At 41.7% G+C, this 19,814-nt stretch overlaps 1 protein-coding gene across 1 annotated transcript in view; it reads left to right on the top strand.

The window, feature by feature from the left end:
* LOC110520015 (solute carrier family 66 member 2) overlaps positions 1-19,814 on the top strand; it is a 32,530-nt gene that overhangs the window by 1,821 nt on the left and 10,895 nt on the right. The window contains exons 2-3 of the mRNA XM_021596976.2: positions 4,109-4,401; positions 4,711-4,844. Of these exons, the coding sequence (XP_021452651.2) occupies positions 4,196-4,401; positions 4,711-4,844 (340 nt within the window). The 5' untranslated portion in view covers positions 4,109-4,195. The remainder of the gene's footprint in view (positions 1-4,108; positions 4,402-4,710; positions 4,845-19,814) is intronic.

Raw genomic sequence — 19,814 nt, 5'->3', positions numbered from 1 at the left:
TTTTTCAACTTTTCTCCAATACTATAGAGCCATTACCATGTCGATCAACGCTTGAATAGAAACCTAGTTCACACCCCTGATTTTGAAGTCAACACAGTCGCTACAGTCCCATTCATTTTCTTTGTAGCCTCGTTTGGTTACCAAAGGGATTTAAATTGAGATACTATTCTTAGATGGGGGGATCCATTGCTGGGAGAAGTTCTTTACTTCTCAATACACAATCTGGGTTCTTTACTTTATATACAACCAACAAAAAGTACCAATTTTGATTTTGGAGTAGTTCAACTTTTTCACGCAACTAGACATAGTTAAAATAACCTATTCTATGTTTGGGCATGTTGTAGCCCAACCCCTTCATGCTTTGTTTACATACAGTGCCTTGCGAAAGTATTCGGCCCCCTTGAACTTTGCGACCTTTTGCCACATTTCAGGCTTCAAACATAAAGATATAAAACTGTTTTTTTTTGTGAAGAATCAACAACAAGTGGGACACAATCATGAAGTGGAACGACATTTATTGGATATTTCAAACTTTTTTAACAAATCAAAAACTGAAAAATTGGGCGTGCAAAATTATTCAGCCCCTTTACTTTCAGTGCAGCAAATTCTCTCCAGAAGTTCAGTGAGGATCTCTGAATGATCCAATGTTGACCTAAATGACTAATGATGATAAATACAATCCACCTGTGTGTAATCAAGTCTCCGTATAAATGCACCTGCACTGTGATAGTCTCAGAGGTCCGTTAAAAGCGCAGAGAGCATCATGAAGAACAAGGAACACACCAGGCAGGTCCGATATACTGTTGTGAAGAAGTTTAAAGCCGGATTTGGATACAAAAAGATTTCCCAAGCTTTAAACATCCCAAGGAGCACTGTGCAAGCGATAATATTGAAATGAAAGGAGTATCAGACCACTGCAAATCTACCAAGACCTGGCCGTCCCTCTAAACTTTCAGCTCATACAAGGAGAAGACTGATCAGAGATGCAGCCAAGAGGCCCATGATCACTCTGGATGAACTGCAGAGATCTACAGCTGAGGTGGGAGACTCTGTCCACAGGACAACAATCAGTCGTATATTGCACAAATCTGGCCTTTATGGAAGAGTGGCAAGAAGAAAGCCATTTCTTAAAGATATCCATAAAAAGTGTTGTTTAAAGTTTGCCACAAGCCACCTGGGAGACACACCAAACATGTGGAAGAAGGTGCTCTGGTCAGATGAAACCAAAATTGAACTTTTTGGCAACAATGCAAAACGTTATGTTTGGCGTAAAAGCAACACAGCTCACACCATCCCCACTGTCAAACATGGTGGTGGCAGCATCATGGTTTGGGCCTGCTTTTCTTCAGCAGGGACAGGGAAGATGGTTAAAATTGATGGGAAGATGGATGGAGCCAAAAACAGGACCATTCTGGAAGAAAACCTGATGGAGTCTGCAAAAGACCTGAGACTGGGACGGAGATTTGTCTTCCAACAAGACAATGATCCAAAACATAAAGCAAAATCTACAATGGAATGGTTCAAAAATAAACATATCCAGGTGTTAGAATGGCCAAGTCAAAGTCCAGACCTGAATCCAATCGAGAATCTGTGGAAAGAACTGAAAACTGCTGTTCACAAATGCTCTCCATCCAACCTCACTGAGCTCGAGCTGTTTTGCAAGGAGGAATGGGAAAAAATTTCAGTCTCTCGACGTGCAAAACTGATAGAGACATACCCCAAGCGACTTACAGCTGTAATCGCAGCAAAAGGTGGTGCTACAAAGTATTAACTTAAGGGGGCTGAATAATTTTGCACGCCCAATTTTTCAGTTTCTGATTTGTTAAAAAAAGTTTGAAATATCCAATAAATGTCGTTCCACTTCATGATTGTGTCCCACTTGTTGTTGATTCTTCACAAAAAAAATACAGTTTTATATCTTTATGTTTGAAGCCTGAAATGTGACAAAAGGTCGCAAAGTTCAAGGGGGCCGAATACTTTCGCAAGGCACTGTAAGTGTTTTTTTTCTTCTGTTTTCCCCACATCATCCAAATACAGTTAGCCTAGTATAATACAGACATTGAATGACAGCCCACCTAAACTCTTTAGCCAAAAAGCATATTGTGAAGAAAACAAGAGAATATTTTATGTTGGGTATTATTGGATAGGATATCCAAGTTATTCACTGTAGCTTAATGTTCAGCTGAAAAAGTAAAAAAAAAAAAAACTTAACTTCTAGTGACCTTTAGTTTTAATGTGATGGATTGTTTTTCAAAGGACACTCTAGGCCAGGGTTCTTTAACTGTCACATTTCACATGCTGCTCTATGCAGTCTAATGAACTATTATATACTAGAAATGACAACACGTGTATTTTCACTTGCAGACTTTGAATGTCACCAAAGTGTCTATTTCCTGTGAAATGTCACCCACTCTTTCTGCATTCCCAGTTTTGTCTTTCTTTACTGCCTACTGTCCTCCTACTAAAAGTTTAATTGAGAGGAATCCCGTGGTGGTAGACACTGTGTCATCCTGAATGACAATTAGAGCTGAGTTATGCAGAGTAAAAATTATGTCAAGGTAATTAAGTATCTCTGTTTATTGATGAAGTGTTACTACGCCAACTGTGAACATTCCTCCAATATGAGCCTGTGGTCTATAGTGCTTGAACATTTCCACAGCCTTAAGTTTACCCAACACTTTTATATATTAGCAGTCACAGCAACATTGTTTTGAAAATACTTCTTGGTCAAGTTATTTTACTTGTAAAACATAATTTTGAATTGACAGCCTTCAGCTGACTACACAAATTCCTTCAAAACACACACACACACTCTGTTCATAGTGTCTTGCATACCAACCTTCCAGTTTCCACACAGGAAACAATGCCCTGAAGTAACTCCTATGGGTGTGTACAGTGATGAAGTGCCTCACTGGTAAAGCACGAAGGACATATTTTATTCATCACACCCTAAAGAGCTCTTTTTACAGAAGGAGCAGTGTTACATTTTGTTGTTTCAATATTCTTACCCTGGCTGTCTAGGGGGGAAAAGTGGGCCTCTGTTTTACTGTACCGCTAGAGTCATTTTTGAGATTGGGCCAAAGAGAGGGAAAACTGGAAAAAGAAGAATGTTTCCCCCAATGTAAATACTGGCAGTTCTGTATGGACTATATTTAGAAGCACTCAATATTTGGCAAAGCTTCTGCAAATATTAATCCCACGTGTTGCATTTTATGTAACAGAGTAGAGTGGAGACTAGTAAGAGAAAGAGCATTATATCAAATTCAGGTCTATGTTATCCCTTCCTGAATTTTCCTACCCTCCATGGAAAAAGGCAAGAACTTTAGTGTAGTGGTATGTATAGTAGTAATGTTCACATAGGCTAGAATAGAATACGCCAGAGCAATGTATTCAGAAAGTTGGGCCATTGCAGTTTCTGCATTCTGATGCATTTGTTTGAAACTACAACATTTTATGGCAGCCTTGTTAGCCACCATTAACATTACAATGGGTATATAAAGTCTAGAATGAGCATTATGGTGCACTTACATGACACTACAACATTTTATGGCAGCAGTTGCAGCCCCCCATTAACATTGCAGGGGGAATATTTAAATAATGCTCTGTAACAGAAAGAATTGGAACAATATTCACAATTCTAAAAGTTGGCCCACTCTAAATGCATGTCTGGTAACAGCTCACAGACAGTTCCAAAACTATTTGCATTCTCAAAGCTCTAGAATCTTTTGCATCAATTTTGAATTACAGTAAAGAGAGACAGAGACCATATTTTGTAGGTGTGTGAGAGGGTCTGTCTTATGGGTTATGGTAGAGCTAAGTTACTAAGAAGAAAACCTTGGGGTCTCTTGCAGGTTTGAAGCATTGGCATATTACTGGAGGGCTATTTTGGATATCCTTAATTCAGATAGGGGTGTGATAAAATGAGCGTGGGTGGCAAGGTGACTCATGCTTTACGAATTGTTGTTGCGTTACAGTGATAACTGATAGTTAGTTTTAGTATTGCATGTGTTGATATCTTTAGTTTTGTAAGTATGACGGTGAGTTCTCTAACAAAGCATGAGAGAGGGAGCGGCAGTTAGAGTTCGTTATTTGTTTTCTATGCTTCCAGTCATGATCAGAAGTGTCTGTTTGTCCACTCCACGGTCCTGGGCGTGACTGTGAGACCAGGCTGCCATCTGCGAGGCCCTAGCTAGAGATGGACATTGAGGTGGGCATCCTGGAGGAGGACATGGAGGGCTCGTGGACCCTGCTATCGTGGCTGGCCTCCTGTGTAATGGTGTTTGGAGGGACCCTGCCCTACCTTCCTCAGTACCAGGAGATCCAGAGGAGCAGCATCACTGAGGGATTCTCCACCCGCGTCTGTCTGCTTCTGCTCATCGCCAACATCCTACGCATCTTCTGGTGAGGCCAGGATAGAGAGGGTTCACTTGGGACAGATTACAGTGGGTATATGCACAGTGTACACATCCAGTGAAACTGCCAGGTGCTGTGTAGAGAAAACAGTTCAAAGTAAACAGAAGAAACCTATAAATGATTGTACAGTATGCTCACATGGTGACCTAATGAAGCAATTCACTTGTGAGCATACAACAGTGCAGGTTTGTTTTGTTTCCTTGAAACACGGATAGAGCAGTGGTTAGAGGAAGTGAGAAGCATTGTCTGCGCTGACATTGTCATTTGATTAACCACTGTAATGTTGTCTACCTACAGGATGGGGAAGCAGTTTGAACTGACTCTGCTCCTCCAGAGTGTTGTGATGATCATTACCATGCTGGCTATGCTCCATCTCTGCTGCAACATCCAGCACACCAACCGCGTCAGCACCAAAAAGCGCCACTTCACAGGTAAGCCAACCAAACCATAAACACGCCAGGCAAATAGCCCTATTTGAATTGTATTATGTATGTATTATTATTACAGCTAGTGCTAAACAACACTAAATTAGGTCCCAACACCAAAAAAACACCTCACAGGCAAATTGGTCTATTGCTGGGAAAAATATATTCTATTGCTAGGTAAATCAATTTAATGCATGTACTTAACTTGACCACTCATCAAATTTGAAAAATGAACACACAATTATAGTACAGTCGTGGCCAAAAGTTTTGAGAATGACACAAATATTAATTTTCACAAAGTTTGCTGCTTCAGTGTCTAGATATTTTTGTCAGATGTTACTATGGAATACTGAAGTATAATTACAAGCATTTCATAAGTGTCAAAGGCTTTTATTGACAATTACATGACGTTGATGCAAAGAGTCAATAGTTGCAGTGTTGACCCTTATTTTTCAAGACCTCTGCAATCTGCCCTGGCATGCTGTCAATTAACTTCTGGGCCACATCCTGACTGATGGGAGGTCTTTCCTGCATAATCAATGCTTGGAGTTTGTCAGAATCTGTGAGTTTTTGTTTGTCCACCCGCCTCTTGAGGATTGACTACAAGCTCTCAATGGGATTATGGTCTGGGGAGTTTCCTGGCCTTGGACCCAAAATATCGATGTTTTGTTCCCCGAGCCACTTAGTTATCACTTTTGCCTTATGGCAAGGTGCTCCATCATGCTGGAAAAGGCATTGTTCGTCACCAAACTGTTCCTGGATGGTTGGGAGAAGTTGCTCTCGGAGGATGTGTTGGTACCATTCTTTACTCATGGCTGTGTTCTTAAGCAAAATTGTGAGTGAGCCCACTCCCTTGGCTGAGAAGCAACCCCACACATGAATGGTCTCATGATGCTTTACTGTTGGCATGACATGGGACTGATGGTAGCGCTCGCTCACCTTGTCTTCTCCGGACAAGCTTTTTTTCCGAATGCCTCAAGCAATTGGAAAGGGGATTCATCAGAGAAAATGTCTTTACCCCAGTCCTCAGCAGTCCAATCCCTGTACCCTTTGCAGAATATCAGTCTGTCCCTGATGTTTTTACTGGCTTCTTTGCTGCCCTTCTTGACACCAGGCCATCCTCCAATAGTCTTCACCTCACTGTGCGTGCATATGCACTCACACCTGCCTGCTGCCATTCCTGAGCAAGCTCTGTACTGGTGGTGCCCCGATCCCGCAGCTGAATCAACTTTAGGAGATGGTCCTGGTGCTTGCTGGACTGTCCTGGGCGCCCTGAATCCTTCTTCACAACAATTGAACCGCACTCCTTGAAGTTCTTGATGATCTGATAAATGGTTGATTTAGGTGCAATCTTACTGGCAGCAGTACTCTTGCTTGTGTAGCCCTTTTGCAAATAGTCAAAGCAATGATGACGGCACGTGTTTCCTTGCAGGTAACCATGGTTGACAGAGGAAGAACAATGATTCCAAGCACCACCCTCCTTTTGAAGCTTCCAGTCTGTTATTTGAACTCAGTCAGCATGACAGAGTGATCTCCAGCCTTCTCCTCGTCAACACTCACACCTGTGTTAACGAGAGAATCACTGACATGATGTCAGCTGGTCCTTTTGTGGCAGGGCTGAAATCCAGTGGAAATATTTTTGGGGATTCAGGCAAAGACGGACTTTGCAATTAATTGCAATTCATCTGATCACTCTTCATAACATTCTGGAGTATATGCAAATTGCCATCATACAAACTGAGGCAGGAGACTTTGTGAAAATGAATATTTGTGTCAACCTCAACTTTTGGCCTCGACTGTACACATAAGCCTATGTAGTGGCGTTCAGTTTCAACTCTAAGCTCTTGCCAAAAGAGGGGGCCATAGGAGAAGGAATAATCACTCTAGAATCTTGCTCCCTCTCCCTCTCTCTGTCCGTCTTTTTATCTTACTCACTCTCTCGCTCTCTATCGGTCTTATGTCATTTGTAGTTTTGATTGGTAGATTTTATAGGCCAGATGGTAAACTATGTTCACGCCTGAGGTCCTTTGAGTTGAGTGATGATCTTGTGGATGTAATTATGGGGATTGGTGTGTGTGAGAATAACGGGGAAATGGTGGATGGATATAGTCACTAGGCTTTCACATAGAAGAGATTATTTCAGCTCTGAGGGTGAGAGTGTGTGGCCAGTGACAGGGGGTCTGCTCTATGAGTGAGTGAGTTTATGGATAATTGTGTTTTCACAGAACTACAGGTTGATTAAATCTCTTTCATTACATTTACAGAGCCAATCTTAGGTCAGCTTTTTATTAGTCTGACTGGGAACAAAATGAAATCTTGCAATATTACGCTAATGCAAAGAGTGTGTTGTGTGTGTTATTAGATCTCTAATTCCTCGGCCCTAATAATGTATCTGTCATGTTGATTGATTAGTGAATAGATGCTAAGTTATTCATGCTGTAGATATCGGTGAGTTACTGTGGGTTTGTGTGTATGTGTGTGTGTGTGCTGTGTATCCATGCACGAGTCTGAGTTTGTGTTATACTGTAGATAATCCTTGTTTGGGCATAGGATATGTATGAGAGAGACTGTGGTCTTGTAGTCTGCTGAGACACTGAGTTCCAGACTGATTCTGTTGTCCCCTGGTGGGAGCTGCAGAGTCCTCAGTCCATCTTTACTCACATCGATTGTCAGTACTGTATCATAGGAGCTCAGCAACCAAACCATTAGAGAACACTATGCATACAATTAGTAGATTTGGATAGAAAACACTCTGAAGTTTCTAAAACTGTTTGAATGATGTCTGTGAGTATAACATAACTCATATGGCAAGCAAACACCTGAGAAAAAATCCAACCAGGAAGTGGGAAATCTGAGGTTTGTAGGTTTTCAAGTGTTTGCCTATCCAATATACAGTGTCTATGGGGTCATATTGCACTTCCTAAGGCTTCCACTAGATGTCAACATTCTTTAGAACCTTGTTTCAGGCTTCTTCTGTGAAGGGGGAGCAAAGAAGAGCTGTTTGAACCAGGTGTCTGGCAGAATGCCATGAGCTAAATCATGTGCGTGGCCGTGAGAGAGAGCTGCGTTCCCTTTCATTTCTAAAGACAAAGCAATTGTCCAGTTGAAACATTATTGAAGATTTATGATAAAAACATCCTAAAGATTGATTCTATACATCGTTTGACATGTTTCTACGAACTGTAATGTAACTTTTTTGACTTTTCGTTTGGATTTAGCGCTCGCGCATTTCGATTACTGGACTAAACGCGCGGACAAAAAGGAGGTATTTGGACATAAATGATGGACTTTATCGAACAAAACAAAAATTGATTGTGGAACTGGGATTCCTGGGAGTGCATTCCGATGAAGATCATCAAAGGTAAATGAATATTTATAACGTTATTTCTGAGTTTTGTGACACCTCTCCTCGGTTGGAAAATGGCTGTATGTTTTTCTGTGGCTTGGCGCTGACCTAACATAATTGCATGTTTTTTTTTAAATCTGACACAGCGGTTGCATTAAGGAGTTTATCTATAATCGTATGTATAACACTTGTATCTTAGATCAACGTTTATGATGAGTATTTCTGTAATTTAATGTGGCTCTCTGCACTTTCACCGGATGTTTGTTTGAGACTATACATTTCTGAACATAACGCACCAATTTCAAATTAGGTTTTTTGACATAAAGATGAACTTTAGCAAACGAAACACACATTTAGTGTCTAACGTGGAGTCCTGGGAGTGCCATCCGGTGAAGATCATTCAAGGTAGTGATTCATTTTAACGCTATTTCTGTCTTTTGTGACACCACTCCTTCTTTGGAAAATGGCTGTATGGTTTTCTCTGACTAGGCGCTGTCCTAACATAATCGCAAGGTGTGCTTTTGCCATAAAGCCTTTTTGAAATCAGACACTGACTGGATTAACAAGAAGTTTATCTTTAAAATTAGATTTCTGTTGTTTGAATTTGGCGCCCTGTAATTTCACTGGCTGTGGCGAGGATATCCCAGAGAAGTTTTAATCACCCTGCCACAGACACTACAGGACAACAGATCGTCACTCCAGGCCACTTCTTTCAGCTGAAGGGCAGGTCAGCTGTCTGATTTCAGAGGGAATGGAGGGGTGTGGTGGTCCAGGCTCAGAATAGCCCTAACTTCCTCCCCAATCATTACTTTACTGTCCTTACCTCCGGAACATCCTGCTCTATGACAACCAGCACAGCAGCACCTGTCCCCATCTAACCCTACCACATACTTACACAACACAACCACACACACATGCACACACAGCAATAAACGTTCACAACCACACACACATGCACAAACAACAATAAACGTTCACAACCGCCCACACACATGCACAAACAACAATAAACATTCACAACCACACACACATGAACAACACACACATGAACAAACAACAATAAACGTTCACAACCACACATACATGCACAAACAATAATTAACATGCACAACCATAAACACACATGCCGACAAGTACCAGCTTTCGGATAACATTTAGCTTCCTTTTGTAGAGGTTGTCTGGGGTCAGTAGGTAGTATATGGGGAGGGATTAAAATACATAGATACAGTGGGTCAAAAAAAGTATTTAGTCAGCCACCAATTGTGCAAGTTCTCCCACTTAAAAAGATGAGAGGCCTGTAATTTTTATCATAGGTACACTTCAACTATGACAGACAAAATGAGGGAAACAAATCCAGAAAATCACATTGTAGGATTTTTAATGAATTTATTTGCAAATTATGGTGGAAAATAAGTATTTGGTCACCTACAAACAAGCAAGATTTCTGGCTCTCACAGACCTGTAACTTCTTCTTGAAGAGGCTCCTCTGTCCTCCACTCATTATCTGTATTAATGGCACCTGTTTGAACTTGTTATCAGTATAAAAGACACCTGTCCACAACCTCAGTCACACTCCAAACTCCACTATGGCCAATACCAAAGAGCTGTCAATGGACACCATAAACAAAATTGTAGACCTGCACCAGGCTGGGAAGACTGAATCTGCAATAGGTAAGCAGCTTGGTTTGAAGAAGTCAACTGTGGGAGCAATTATTAGGAAATGGAAGACATACAAGACCACTGATAATCTCCCTCGATCTGGGGCTCCACGCAAGATCTCACCCCGTGGGGTCAAAATGATCACAAGAACGGTGAGCAAAACCAGAACCACATGGGGGGACCTAGTGAATGACCTGCAGAGAGCTGGGACCAAAGTAACAAAGCCTACCATCAGTAACACACTACGCCGCCAGGGACTCAAATCCTGCAGTGCCAGACGTGTCTCCCTGCTTAAGCCAGTACATGTCCAGGCCCGTCTGAAGTTTGCTAGAGAGCATTTGGATGATCTAGAAGAAGATTGGGAGAATGTCATATGGTCAGATGAAACCAATAAGATAACTTTTTGGTAAAAACTCAACTCGTCGTGTTTGGAGGACAAAGAATGCTGAGTTGCATCCAAAGAACACAATACCTACTATGACGCATGGGGGTGGAAACATCATGCTTTGGGGCTGTTTTTCTGCAAAGGGACCAGGATGACTGATCCGTGTAAAGGAAAGAATGAATGAGGCTATGTATCTTGAGATTTTGAGTGAAAACCTCCTTCCACCAGCAAGGGCATTGAAGATGAAACGTGGCTGGGTCTTTCAGCATGACAATGATCCCAAACACACCGCCCGGGCAACGAAGGAGTGGCTTCGTAAGAAGCATTTCAAGGTCCTGGAGTGGCCTAGCCAGTCTCCAGATCTCAACCTCATAGAAAATCTTTGGAGGGAGTTGAAAGTCCGTGTTGCCCAGCAACAGCCCCAAAACATCACTGCTCTAGAGGAGATCTGCATGGAGGAATGGGACAAAATACCAGCAACAGTGTGTGAAAACCTTGTGAAGACCTACAGAAAACGTTTGACCTCTGTCATTGCCAACAAAGGGTATATAACAAAGTATTGAGAAACTTTTGTTATTGACCAAATACTTATTTTCCACCATAATTTGCAACTAAAACTAAAGTTTGGTGGATGATAAGCACATTCTCACGTCAAGTTTTTATAAAGGCCAACTGTTCCGTGAAAACTGGTGCACTCATAATTTGGCGCATCTTTTGTGCATACACAGCGTTTGTAGATGAGGCCCCAGGTATGTTCCTTAGGTGAAGACCTTGTGGCTCAGAGTTCCTGTAAGGCTTAGCAGAGGTTGGATACTGTACTGCTCTATACTGCTGTTAAAGCCAGTGTTGGCCTTGGCTAAGCTACAGTGACAACTCTTTTGAACAATGTGTTGTATGTTAACCTCACCCCTCCCAAGCTTTTTATTTGCTTAATTGTTAGTGCATAAGTTGTGTCTCTGTCCTGGTGTAGCATTAAATAAGAGCCTCCTTCCAACCTCAAGAATAGAGAAATCAATGTGCACCAATGATGGTGCCTTGTATCTGCTAGAGTAGTTCAACAGCACATATCACACCTCATTACAAATACTTCTGCAACACACAAATGTGGGTGAAGGTCATGTATAATTGTTTAATAATTGAGTCTCATGTATAGTATGTTGTTCTAATGAAACAACAGAGCCCTCTACTGGTCATAACTGGACCCTGTCTGTTCATATCTCTTTATCATACACTACCTGTGTTGAAAGTGAAGGGAATGGACTGATGTGTTGTTGACCCAGAGGTAGACTTCCTTGTTTAGTGATGTGACAGTGTACAGAGAGTACCTATGCCAGGTGCCTTAGTAGAGTGGTCTGTGTGTGTTTTTTTGGGGTGGGTTTCTTGTGCTGAGTCAGTGTAGGGTCTCTACTGCAATGTGGGATGTGACTGCCAGTCTGTCTGCCGCTCAGGCAGCGTTATCTGCAGCGTACAGCATTGCAGCGAGGCGAATCAGGTGTGACCTCTCTCAGCACAGACAGAGTTTATTACTCCCCTGCATTTACATATAGATGTGTACACTTTAATTGAAGCCTAGATAACAGACATCCAATTAACAAGTCAAATGAAGCTAGGCAGGTGTATATGAGTGAGTAGAGTACAGTTGGTGACATAAGCAAAATTTACACAGTAGCCAACACTTCAGTTTTCCTTAGTTTTGCTGAAGTTAGTTTTGCTGAAGTTAACTAAATTGATATGTTTTGTGTTTGTCCATGTCTCTGATTTTGTGCTTGTTTTAGAATTATCCCCATGGGAAAGTTTGCATAAGCTCTGTCTCTGGTTAAGTGTTGGCCCTCTTAAACAAGAAGAGTGCTCAGTCCTTTTCTAGGAAAGGTTGAGTCAGACTACTGACAGTGGCTACTCCCACGGGGTCATATGAATTATTAAAATTCCAAGAAATACAGCAGATACCCGGTAGACTGACCTGTGAGTTAGAGAGTGGAAAAAGTGTGCCTGTGTCTGCTTTGTTTGCATTATATTGTATGAATTTGCGAGGATGTTTTTAATGGACATTATTGTGGCACCCTTAAAAATGTCAAATTGACATTGTGCAGAGTAGAATTCCAAATTATGGTGGCTCCTATCCCCACTACACATTGACAGTTGCTGCAATGTGGGCCTGTATGAATACCATTGGTTATTTGTAGATAGGTCAAAGATGAACTCATGAATATATAAATCTAAGTGCTCTAGTTCTATCCATCTTCCCCCCTGGTCACATCAGTGTAAGATGAGAAAAGATGACCTATTCCACCAACACCATTGATCACTAGTTCTCTCATCACTCCAACAGTAGTGTCAATCCAGAGCAGACAGACAGAGGGTCTATATGTGTTGTGCTTTCTCCCAGACTATTGATAGGCTTCACGGCTAGAGATCATCTCCCTGTTAACAACAGTATATCTCAATCCCCTCTTAGCAGCCATGTTTGTCTTTCCACCACTGTCCCATTAATTTCCCCGTGCCTTCCCTCTTGTCTCCAGTCTTTTGTCTCCCCCTCTGTCATTCCCTCTCTCTCCATCCTGTGAGTGAGAGGATGACAAGTTAATGGTGTGGCAGACAGACGGTTGCTGATGATGGCTCCCGAAAGGCATATTCCTCACCATCTGAAACAGTGATCGAGGCAACGCATGGCTGACATTAGTTTACCCAGGGTCAGTGTTCAGCCAAACTTCACGGTCTATCAAAGAATGTAGAATATAATGTGGTGTTCAGAGGCCAAGACTGCCAAACCACAGGTTCTGATCGGTTCTTGGAAGTATTTTCTAGTGCTTCCCTGGTCTGTTCTGATCCTAGTATATGTCTACAGGCTGAACCCTCACCTCTCTGGCTGCCTCATTAAAGTAATCTCATCACACATCACACACAGGGAGCCCCTGGACACCTGCCGAGACCTATCCTGCAGCACCACTTTGCTCTCTCCTCTCCATTCCCCTGCTCTCCACTCTTCTGCTCCCTTCCTCCTCTCCTCCCTTCCTCTCACTCCCATTTTCCACAGATCTGAAACTGGAAATAGACACATTTCCATCTTGGACAGAGAGAAATACACACACACACACACACACACAAACACAAACACACAGTGTCAGGCTCCTTGCACTATGAACTGCTTTTCTCACCCTATGGACCCATTAAAGACAACACCAGCACCCATCAAAAGCAAATTAAAATATCTCCCCTATTTCATTAGATTGCACATAAAAACCTGTGCAGTGTTATTCTGTGCTGTTGCACAGCTGTGATATGTCCGACAAAAGAGCTGTGACACAGTGAAGGGGGGTGTGTGCACACATTTGTGTGTGTGCATGTAAAATGTCTGGTGACTGTTTTTGTGTGTTTGTTGTTGAGTGTACTCTTAGCCTCCAGAGTTCTGGTTGTGACGCAAACATGGGCTGCAGATTTTCCAGCCCTGTTTGTTCCCAGGGCTCTCCCAGAGGCAGGCTCCAGTCTCCTCTACCTTGTCTCACACTGTTCTCATAGCCCCAAACCCTGCCTTCCAAACACAGCACCAGTTTATGTCACACCAAGGGAAACCAGCTCTGGTTTAGTGTAAAGCCAGTCTTCCATTAAAAAGTGTGCTGCTGCTCTAACCTTGGGGCTGATTCCCCGTTGGCGCTGATACCCCTCATTGATTGTGTGGCTGCATGCTGTGCTATCCAGTAAGGGTGTGATTAGACAGAGTAGTCTGGTGCCTCCAGCCCTTTGACTCTGACAAGATTTTATTAATTAGCTACATTGGCAATAATGATCCAACGCATACAGTCTCTCTTTCTCTCAATGCATCAATTGGCTGAACTCTGACCCCTGTGTTGCCAGGGGAGCCAAGTAAAGCCCCCCCGGCCAAACCCTCCCCTAACCCAGACGATGCTGGGCCAGTTGTGCATCGCCCTATGGGACTCACGGTCACGGCCAGTTGTGACACAGCCTGGGATCTAACCCGGGTCTGTAGTGACGCATCTCACACTGCGATGCAGTGCCTTGTACCGCTGCGCCTCTCGGGAGGCTCCATTTCGGTGGGCTTAAAGAGAGATTCAGACAGCAAGGTCTGACAAGGTTGAGGAAGTTACTTAGGATTTCTCTTGCTACAAAGGGCAATAGTAAAAAGGACATGGCCATGATATCGTCCACATTCACCAGAATACAGTGATGCCACTGTCCTCAATATGCAGGGACGCAACTTTCACTGGGGACAGGAAAGACATGTCCTCCCCACATTCTGAAATTGTGTTTTTGTCCCCCAGTTTTATCATTCGAATGTGATACAAAACAAGGCAACGGTGTGCTTTAGGTCCATGCGGACACCTCCGAGCGGTCGGGTAGGCTGTTTGGAGTGTTTATCCGACTGGACAAAAAAAAAAAAAAAAAAAAAAAATAGTTGTCTTGGTGATGTGATCTTCCCAAGTCATTGTCAGAAAACGCTCCCCTTCTTTGTCATCCAGCTTGTCCTTGCTGTCTCATTGCTCCATGGTAGCCCTGTGAGGGAGGCCTAACCACTGTGACCCCCACTGTCCCACACCGGGCTCTCTGATAGGAAGATAGATGCACTGGGCATCTTTATTTCCTCTTTATTTATTTTATTGTTCATTTTAGACTGACTTTGAAGTAGGTTCAAAGTAGTTGGCATATACTGTTGTCCCTCTCCTTGTCTAATGTAATGTCTATTATACTTAATTTCTGTCCTATCCTGTCATTGTTCTCTCCTTTAATCTTTCATTTTTCACTCATTCCCCAACCCTCTCTATCCCTCTCTCCCAAATCAACTAGCCTAAATGGATCCCAGTCAGGTGTGCCGCTTGGCATTGTGTAGAGTAGAGCCTGGAGACTGGCATCATCAGCATGCTGCTGTGGGGGGAACCCTGCTGAAACCCTGCTGTAGTGCATGTGTTACTGTTACTCTGCCCTTGACCCCATGCCACTCTTTCTCTCTCCCTCTCTCTGGCTTGCATGGTTGTTTCTTATGTAACTTTTATCAGAGCTGCTTTGTTTTATTTATTCAATCTCTCTGTGTCTCTCTCTTTCACACACTATCATTATCCTGTCCTGCAGTCTTAATCCTGCTGTGTGACTTGCATTTAGCTCAGAGAACTAGAGATAAAACGCAGCCCTTTATTGGCTCTGTCCTTGTCTTGTCCTGATTCTACCTAATATTAAAGGAATATTCCACGGCAAAACTATCTTTCGGTATTGTTTCATTAGTCCGTTGTTGATATAGTCTCACAATATTTTGCATGTCAACAATGAAGTTTTTTAGATATACAGTGCATTCGGAAAGTATTCAGACCCCTTGACCTTTTCCATATTTTGTTACGTTACAGCCTAATTCTAAAATTGATTAAATATTTTTTTCCCCTCATCAATCTAACTGAAGTATCACATTTACATAAGTATTCAGACCCTTTACTTAGTACTTTGTTGAAGCACCTTTGGCAGCGATTACAGCCTTGAGTCTTCTTGGGATTCTTTGGTCTCTCCAGAGATAATCGATCAGGTTCAGGTCTGGGATATGGCGGGTCCACTCAAGGACATTCAGAGACTTGTCCCGAAGCCACTCCTGCGTTGTCTTGGCTGTGTACTTAGGGTTGTTGTCCTTTTGGAAGGTGAACCTTCACCCCAGTCTGAGGTCCTGAGTGCTCTGGAGCAGGTTTTCATCAAGGATTTCTCTGTACTTTGCTCAGTTCATCTTTCCCTCTATCCTGAATAGTGTCCCAGTCCCTGCCACTGAAAAACATCCCCACAACATGATGCTGCCACCACCATGCTTCACCGTAGGGATGGTGCCAGGTTACCTCCAGACGTGACGCTTGGCATTCAGGCCAAAGAGTTCAATCTTGGTTTCATCAGACCAGATAATCTTGTTTCTCATGGTCTGAGAGTCCTTTAGGTGACGTTTGGCAAACTCCATGCAGGCTATCATGTGCCTTTTACTGAGGAGTGGCTTCCGTCTGGGGACTCTACCATAAAGGCCTAATTGGTGGAGTGCTGCAGATATGGTTGTCCTTCTGGAAGGTTCTCACATCTCCACAGAGGAACTCTAGAGCTTTCTCAGAGTGACCTTCGGGTTCTTGGTCCCCTACCTGACCAAAGCCCTTCTCCCTGGATTGCTCAGTTTGACCGTGCAGCCAGCTCTAGGAAGAGTCTTGGTGGTTCCAGACTTCTTCCATTTAAGAATGATTGAGGCCCCCGTGTTCTAGGGAACCTTCAATGCTGCAGAAATGTTTTGGCATCCTTCCCCAGAAACATCTCAAGGATGATCAATGGAAACGGGATGCACCTGAGCTCAATTTTGAGTCTCATAGCATAGGGTCTGAATACTTACATAAATAAGGTATTATTTATTATTTTTATTATTTTTATTTTTTATGAGCTAAAATTGATTAAAGCCTGTTTTCACTTTGTCATTATGGGGTATTGTGTGTAGATTGCTGAGGAAATCGTTTTCTTTAATCCATTTTAGAATAAGGCTGTAACGTAACAAAATGTGGAAAAAGTCAAAGGGTCTGAATACTTTCGAAAGGCACTGTATGAAGAAAATCTAGAAAATCTCTTTCAATTCATTTAGCAACCTGTATGGCGCAGCTGTCCACATTTTTGTCCTCAAATTAAACTGGTATATTTTTCTATTTATGCCAATCCTTTTCAGACAATTTGTATCTTTAATTTTTTTTTTTTTTTTTTATTTATTTATTTTACCTTTATTTAACCAGGCAAGTCAGTTAAGAACAAATTCTTATTTTCAATGACGGCCTGGGAACAGTGGGTTAACTGCCTGTTCAGGGGCAGAACGACAGATTTGTACCTTGTCAGCTCGGGGGTTTGAACTCACAACCTTCCGGTTACTAGTCCAACGCTCTAACCACTAGGCTACCCTGCCGCCCCAATATATGGCAAACAAACAAGTTGCCTCCCTTTCTCCTCTTCCACTTGCCTCCTGCATTTTCTGCAGTAATGCTGAAATCAGTTGGTTGTAACATTGAATTGAGCAGACATTCCCATATGTTTTCAATAGCTACATATGTGACATAACTACATTCTCTATTCATAATATAATTAATACATACAGTACCAGTCAAAAGTTTGGACACACCTACTCATTCAAGGGTCTTTCTTTATTTGGACTATTCTACATTATACAATAATAGTGAAGACATCAAAACCATGAAATAACACATATGTAATAATGTAGTAACCAAAACGTGTTAAACAAATCTAAATCAATTTAATATTTGAGATTCTTCAAAGTAGCCACCCTTTGCTTTGATGACAGTTTTGCACACTCTTTGCATTCTCTCAACCAGCTTCACCTGGAATGCTTTTCCAACAGTCTTGAAGGAGTTCCCACATATGCTGAGTACTTGTTGGCTGCTTTTTCATCATTCTGCAGTCCAACTCATCCCAAACCATATTAATTGGGTTGAGGTTGAGTGATTGTGGAGGCCAGTTCATCTAATGCATTACTCCATCACTCTCCATCTTGGTCAAATAGCCCTTACACAGCCTGGATGTGTGTTAGGTCATTGTCCTGTTGAAAAACAAATTATAGTCCCACTAAGCGCAAACCAGATGGAATGGCGTATCGCTGCAGAATGCTGTGGTAGCCATGCAGTTTAAGTGTGCCTTGAATTAGAAATAAATCACTGACAGTGTCACCAGAAAAGCACCCCCGCACCATCACACCTCCTCCTCCATGCTTCACGGTGGGAACCACACATTCTGAGATCTTCCATTCACCTACTCTGCATCTCACAAAGACATGGCGGTCCAAGACAAAAATCTCCCAATTTGGACTCCACCGGTCTAATGTCCATTGCTTGTGTTTCTTGGTCCAAGCAAGTCTGTTCTTCTTATTGGTGTCCTTTAGTAGTGGTTTCTTTGCAGCAATTCACGCAGTCTCTGAACAGTTGATGTTGAGATGTGTCTGTTACTTGAACTCTGTGAAGCATTTATTTGGGCTGCAATCTGAAGTGCAGTTAACTCTAATAAACATATCCTCTGCAGCAGAGGTAACTTCTTCCTTTCCTGTGGCAGTCCTCATGAGAGCCAATTTAATCATAGCCCTTGATGGTTTTTGAGACTGCACTTGAAGAAACTTACAAAGATCTTGACATTTTCCAGATTGACTGACCTTCATGTCTTAAAGTAATGATGGACTGTCATTTCTCTTTGTCCCCACTCGGTGCTCCCGAGTGACGCAGCAGTCTAAGGCACTGCATCTCAGTGCTATATGAATCACTACAGACCCTGGTTAGATTCCAGGCTGTATCACAACCGGCCGTGATTGGAAGTCCCATAGGGCGGTGCACAATTGGCCCAGAGTTGTCCGGGTTATGGTTTGGCCGGGGTAGGCTGTCATTATAAATAATATTTTTTTCTTAACTGACTTGCCTAGTTAAATAAAGTTTTTTTTATTTTTTAAATACAATTATTTTAGCTGTTCTTTCCATAATACGGACTTGGTATTTTACCAAATAGGGCTATCTTCTGTATACCACCCCTACCTTGTCACAACACAACTGACTGGCTCAAATGCATTAAGGAAAGAAATTCAACAAATTTGCTTTTAACAAGGCACACCTGTTAATTGAAATGCATTCCAGGTGACTATATCATGAAGCTGGTTGAGAGAATGTCAAGAGTGTGCAAAGCTGTCATCAAGGCAAAGGGTGGCTACTTTGAATAATCTCAAATATAAAATATATTTTGATTTGTTAACACTTTTTTGATAACTACATGATTCCAAATGTGTTCTTTCATAGTTTTGATGTCTTCACTATTATTCTACAATGTAGAGAATAGTCCAAATAAAGAAAAACTCTTGAATTAGTAGGTGTTTCCAAACCTTTGACTGGTACTGTATAATACCACTGTTTTTTTTATCAATCAATATATTTGAGATTAACTATATTATTTGTTGTAATATTTGTTGTATCTTTTCTGGAGGATAACATTTTATTTTTAACCAGCTTTGTATGGCTTGTTGAAGAAAGGGCCATACTTTAAACAAAGTAGAATTTTCCATTAGTCAGAAATTCTAAATTGTAATCTGTATAAAGGGAAAAGGCCATTTTTTTTAACAAAGGATGAGCCTTTCTTAGTAATCTACTTAGTAATCTACTGGTTTAATATTTAAAGCATTAAACCATATTCATTATATAACAGGCACTTTTAATTTTGTCTTAGTCTGTTTTTGCGTTCCAAATAAAGTAAAATATATTTTGCTCATGTGATTTAAAAAATGAGTTGTCTGGAGAAGGCAGCACTATTAGGAAGTAAGTAGACTGTGATAGGACCAAAGAGTTAATCAATGTGATTTTTCCATTTATAGACAAGTACTTACCTCTCTATTGTTGCAGAATCTTATCTATTTTTGCAAACTTTCAATTGAAATTGGTTGTGGTAAGTTAATTTATATTTTCTACTTCACCATCCGCCCATTTTATTGGTGAACTACAAGGTAGTTTAAACATTGTGTCTTTTCCAATAAGTAATATGATATACTTGACATAATTGGGTTTTAGTCCAGAGAGGATAGAAAAGTGATCAAGATCTTCAA

Source organism: Oncorhynchus mykiss, chromosome 1, assembly GCF_013265735.2.
Source record: "Oncorhynchus mykiss isolate Arlee chromosome 1, USDA_OmykA_1.1, whole genome shotgun sequence".
Taxonomy (NCBI): Eukaryota; Metazoa; Chordata; class Actinopteri; order Salmoniformes; family Salmonidae; genus Oncorhynchus; species Oncorhynchus mykiss.
This window is presented reverse-complemented; position numbering and strand designations above follow the sequence as displayed.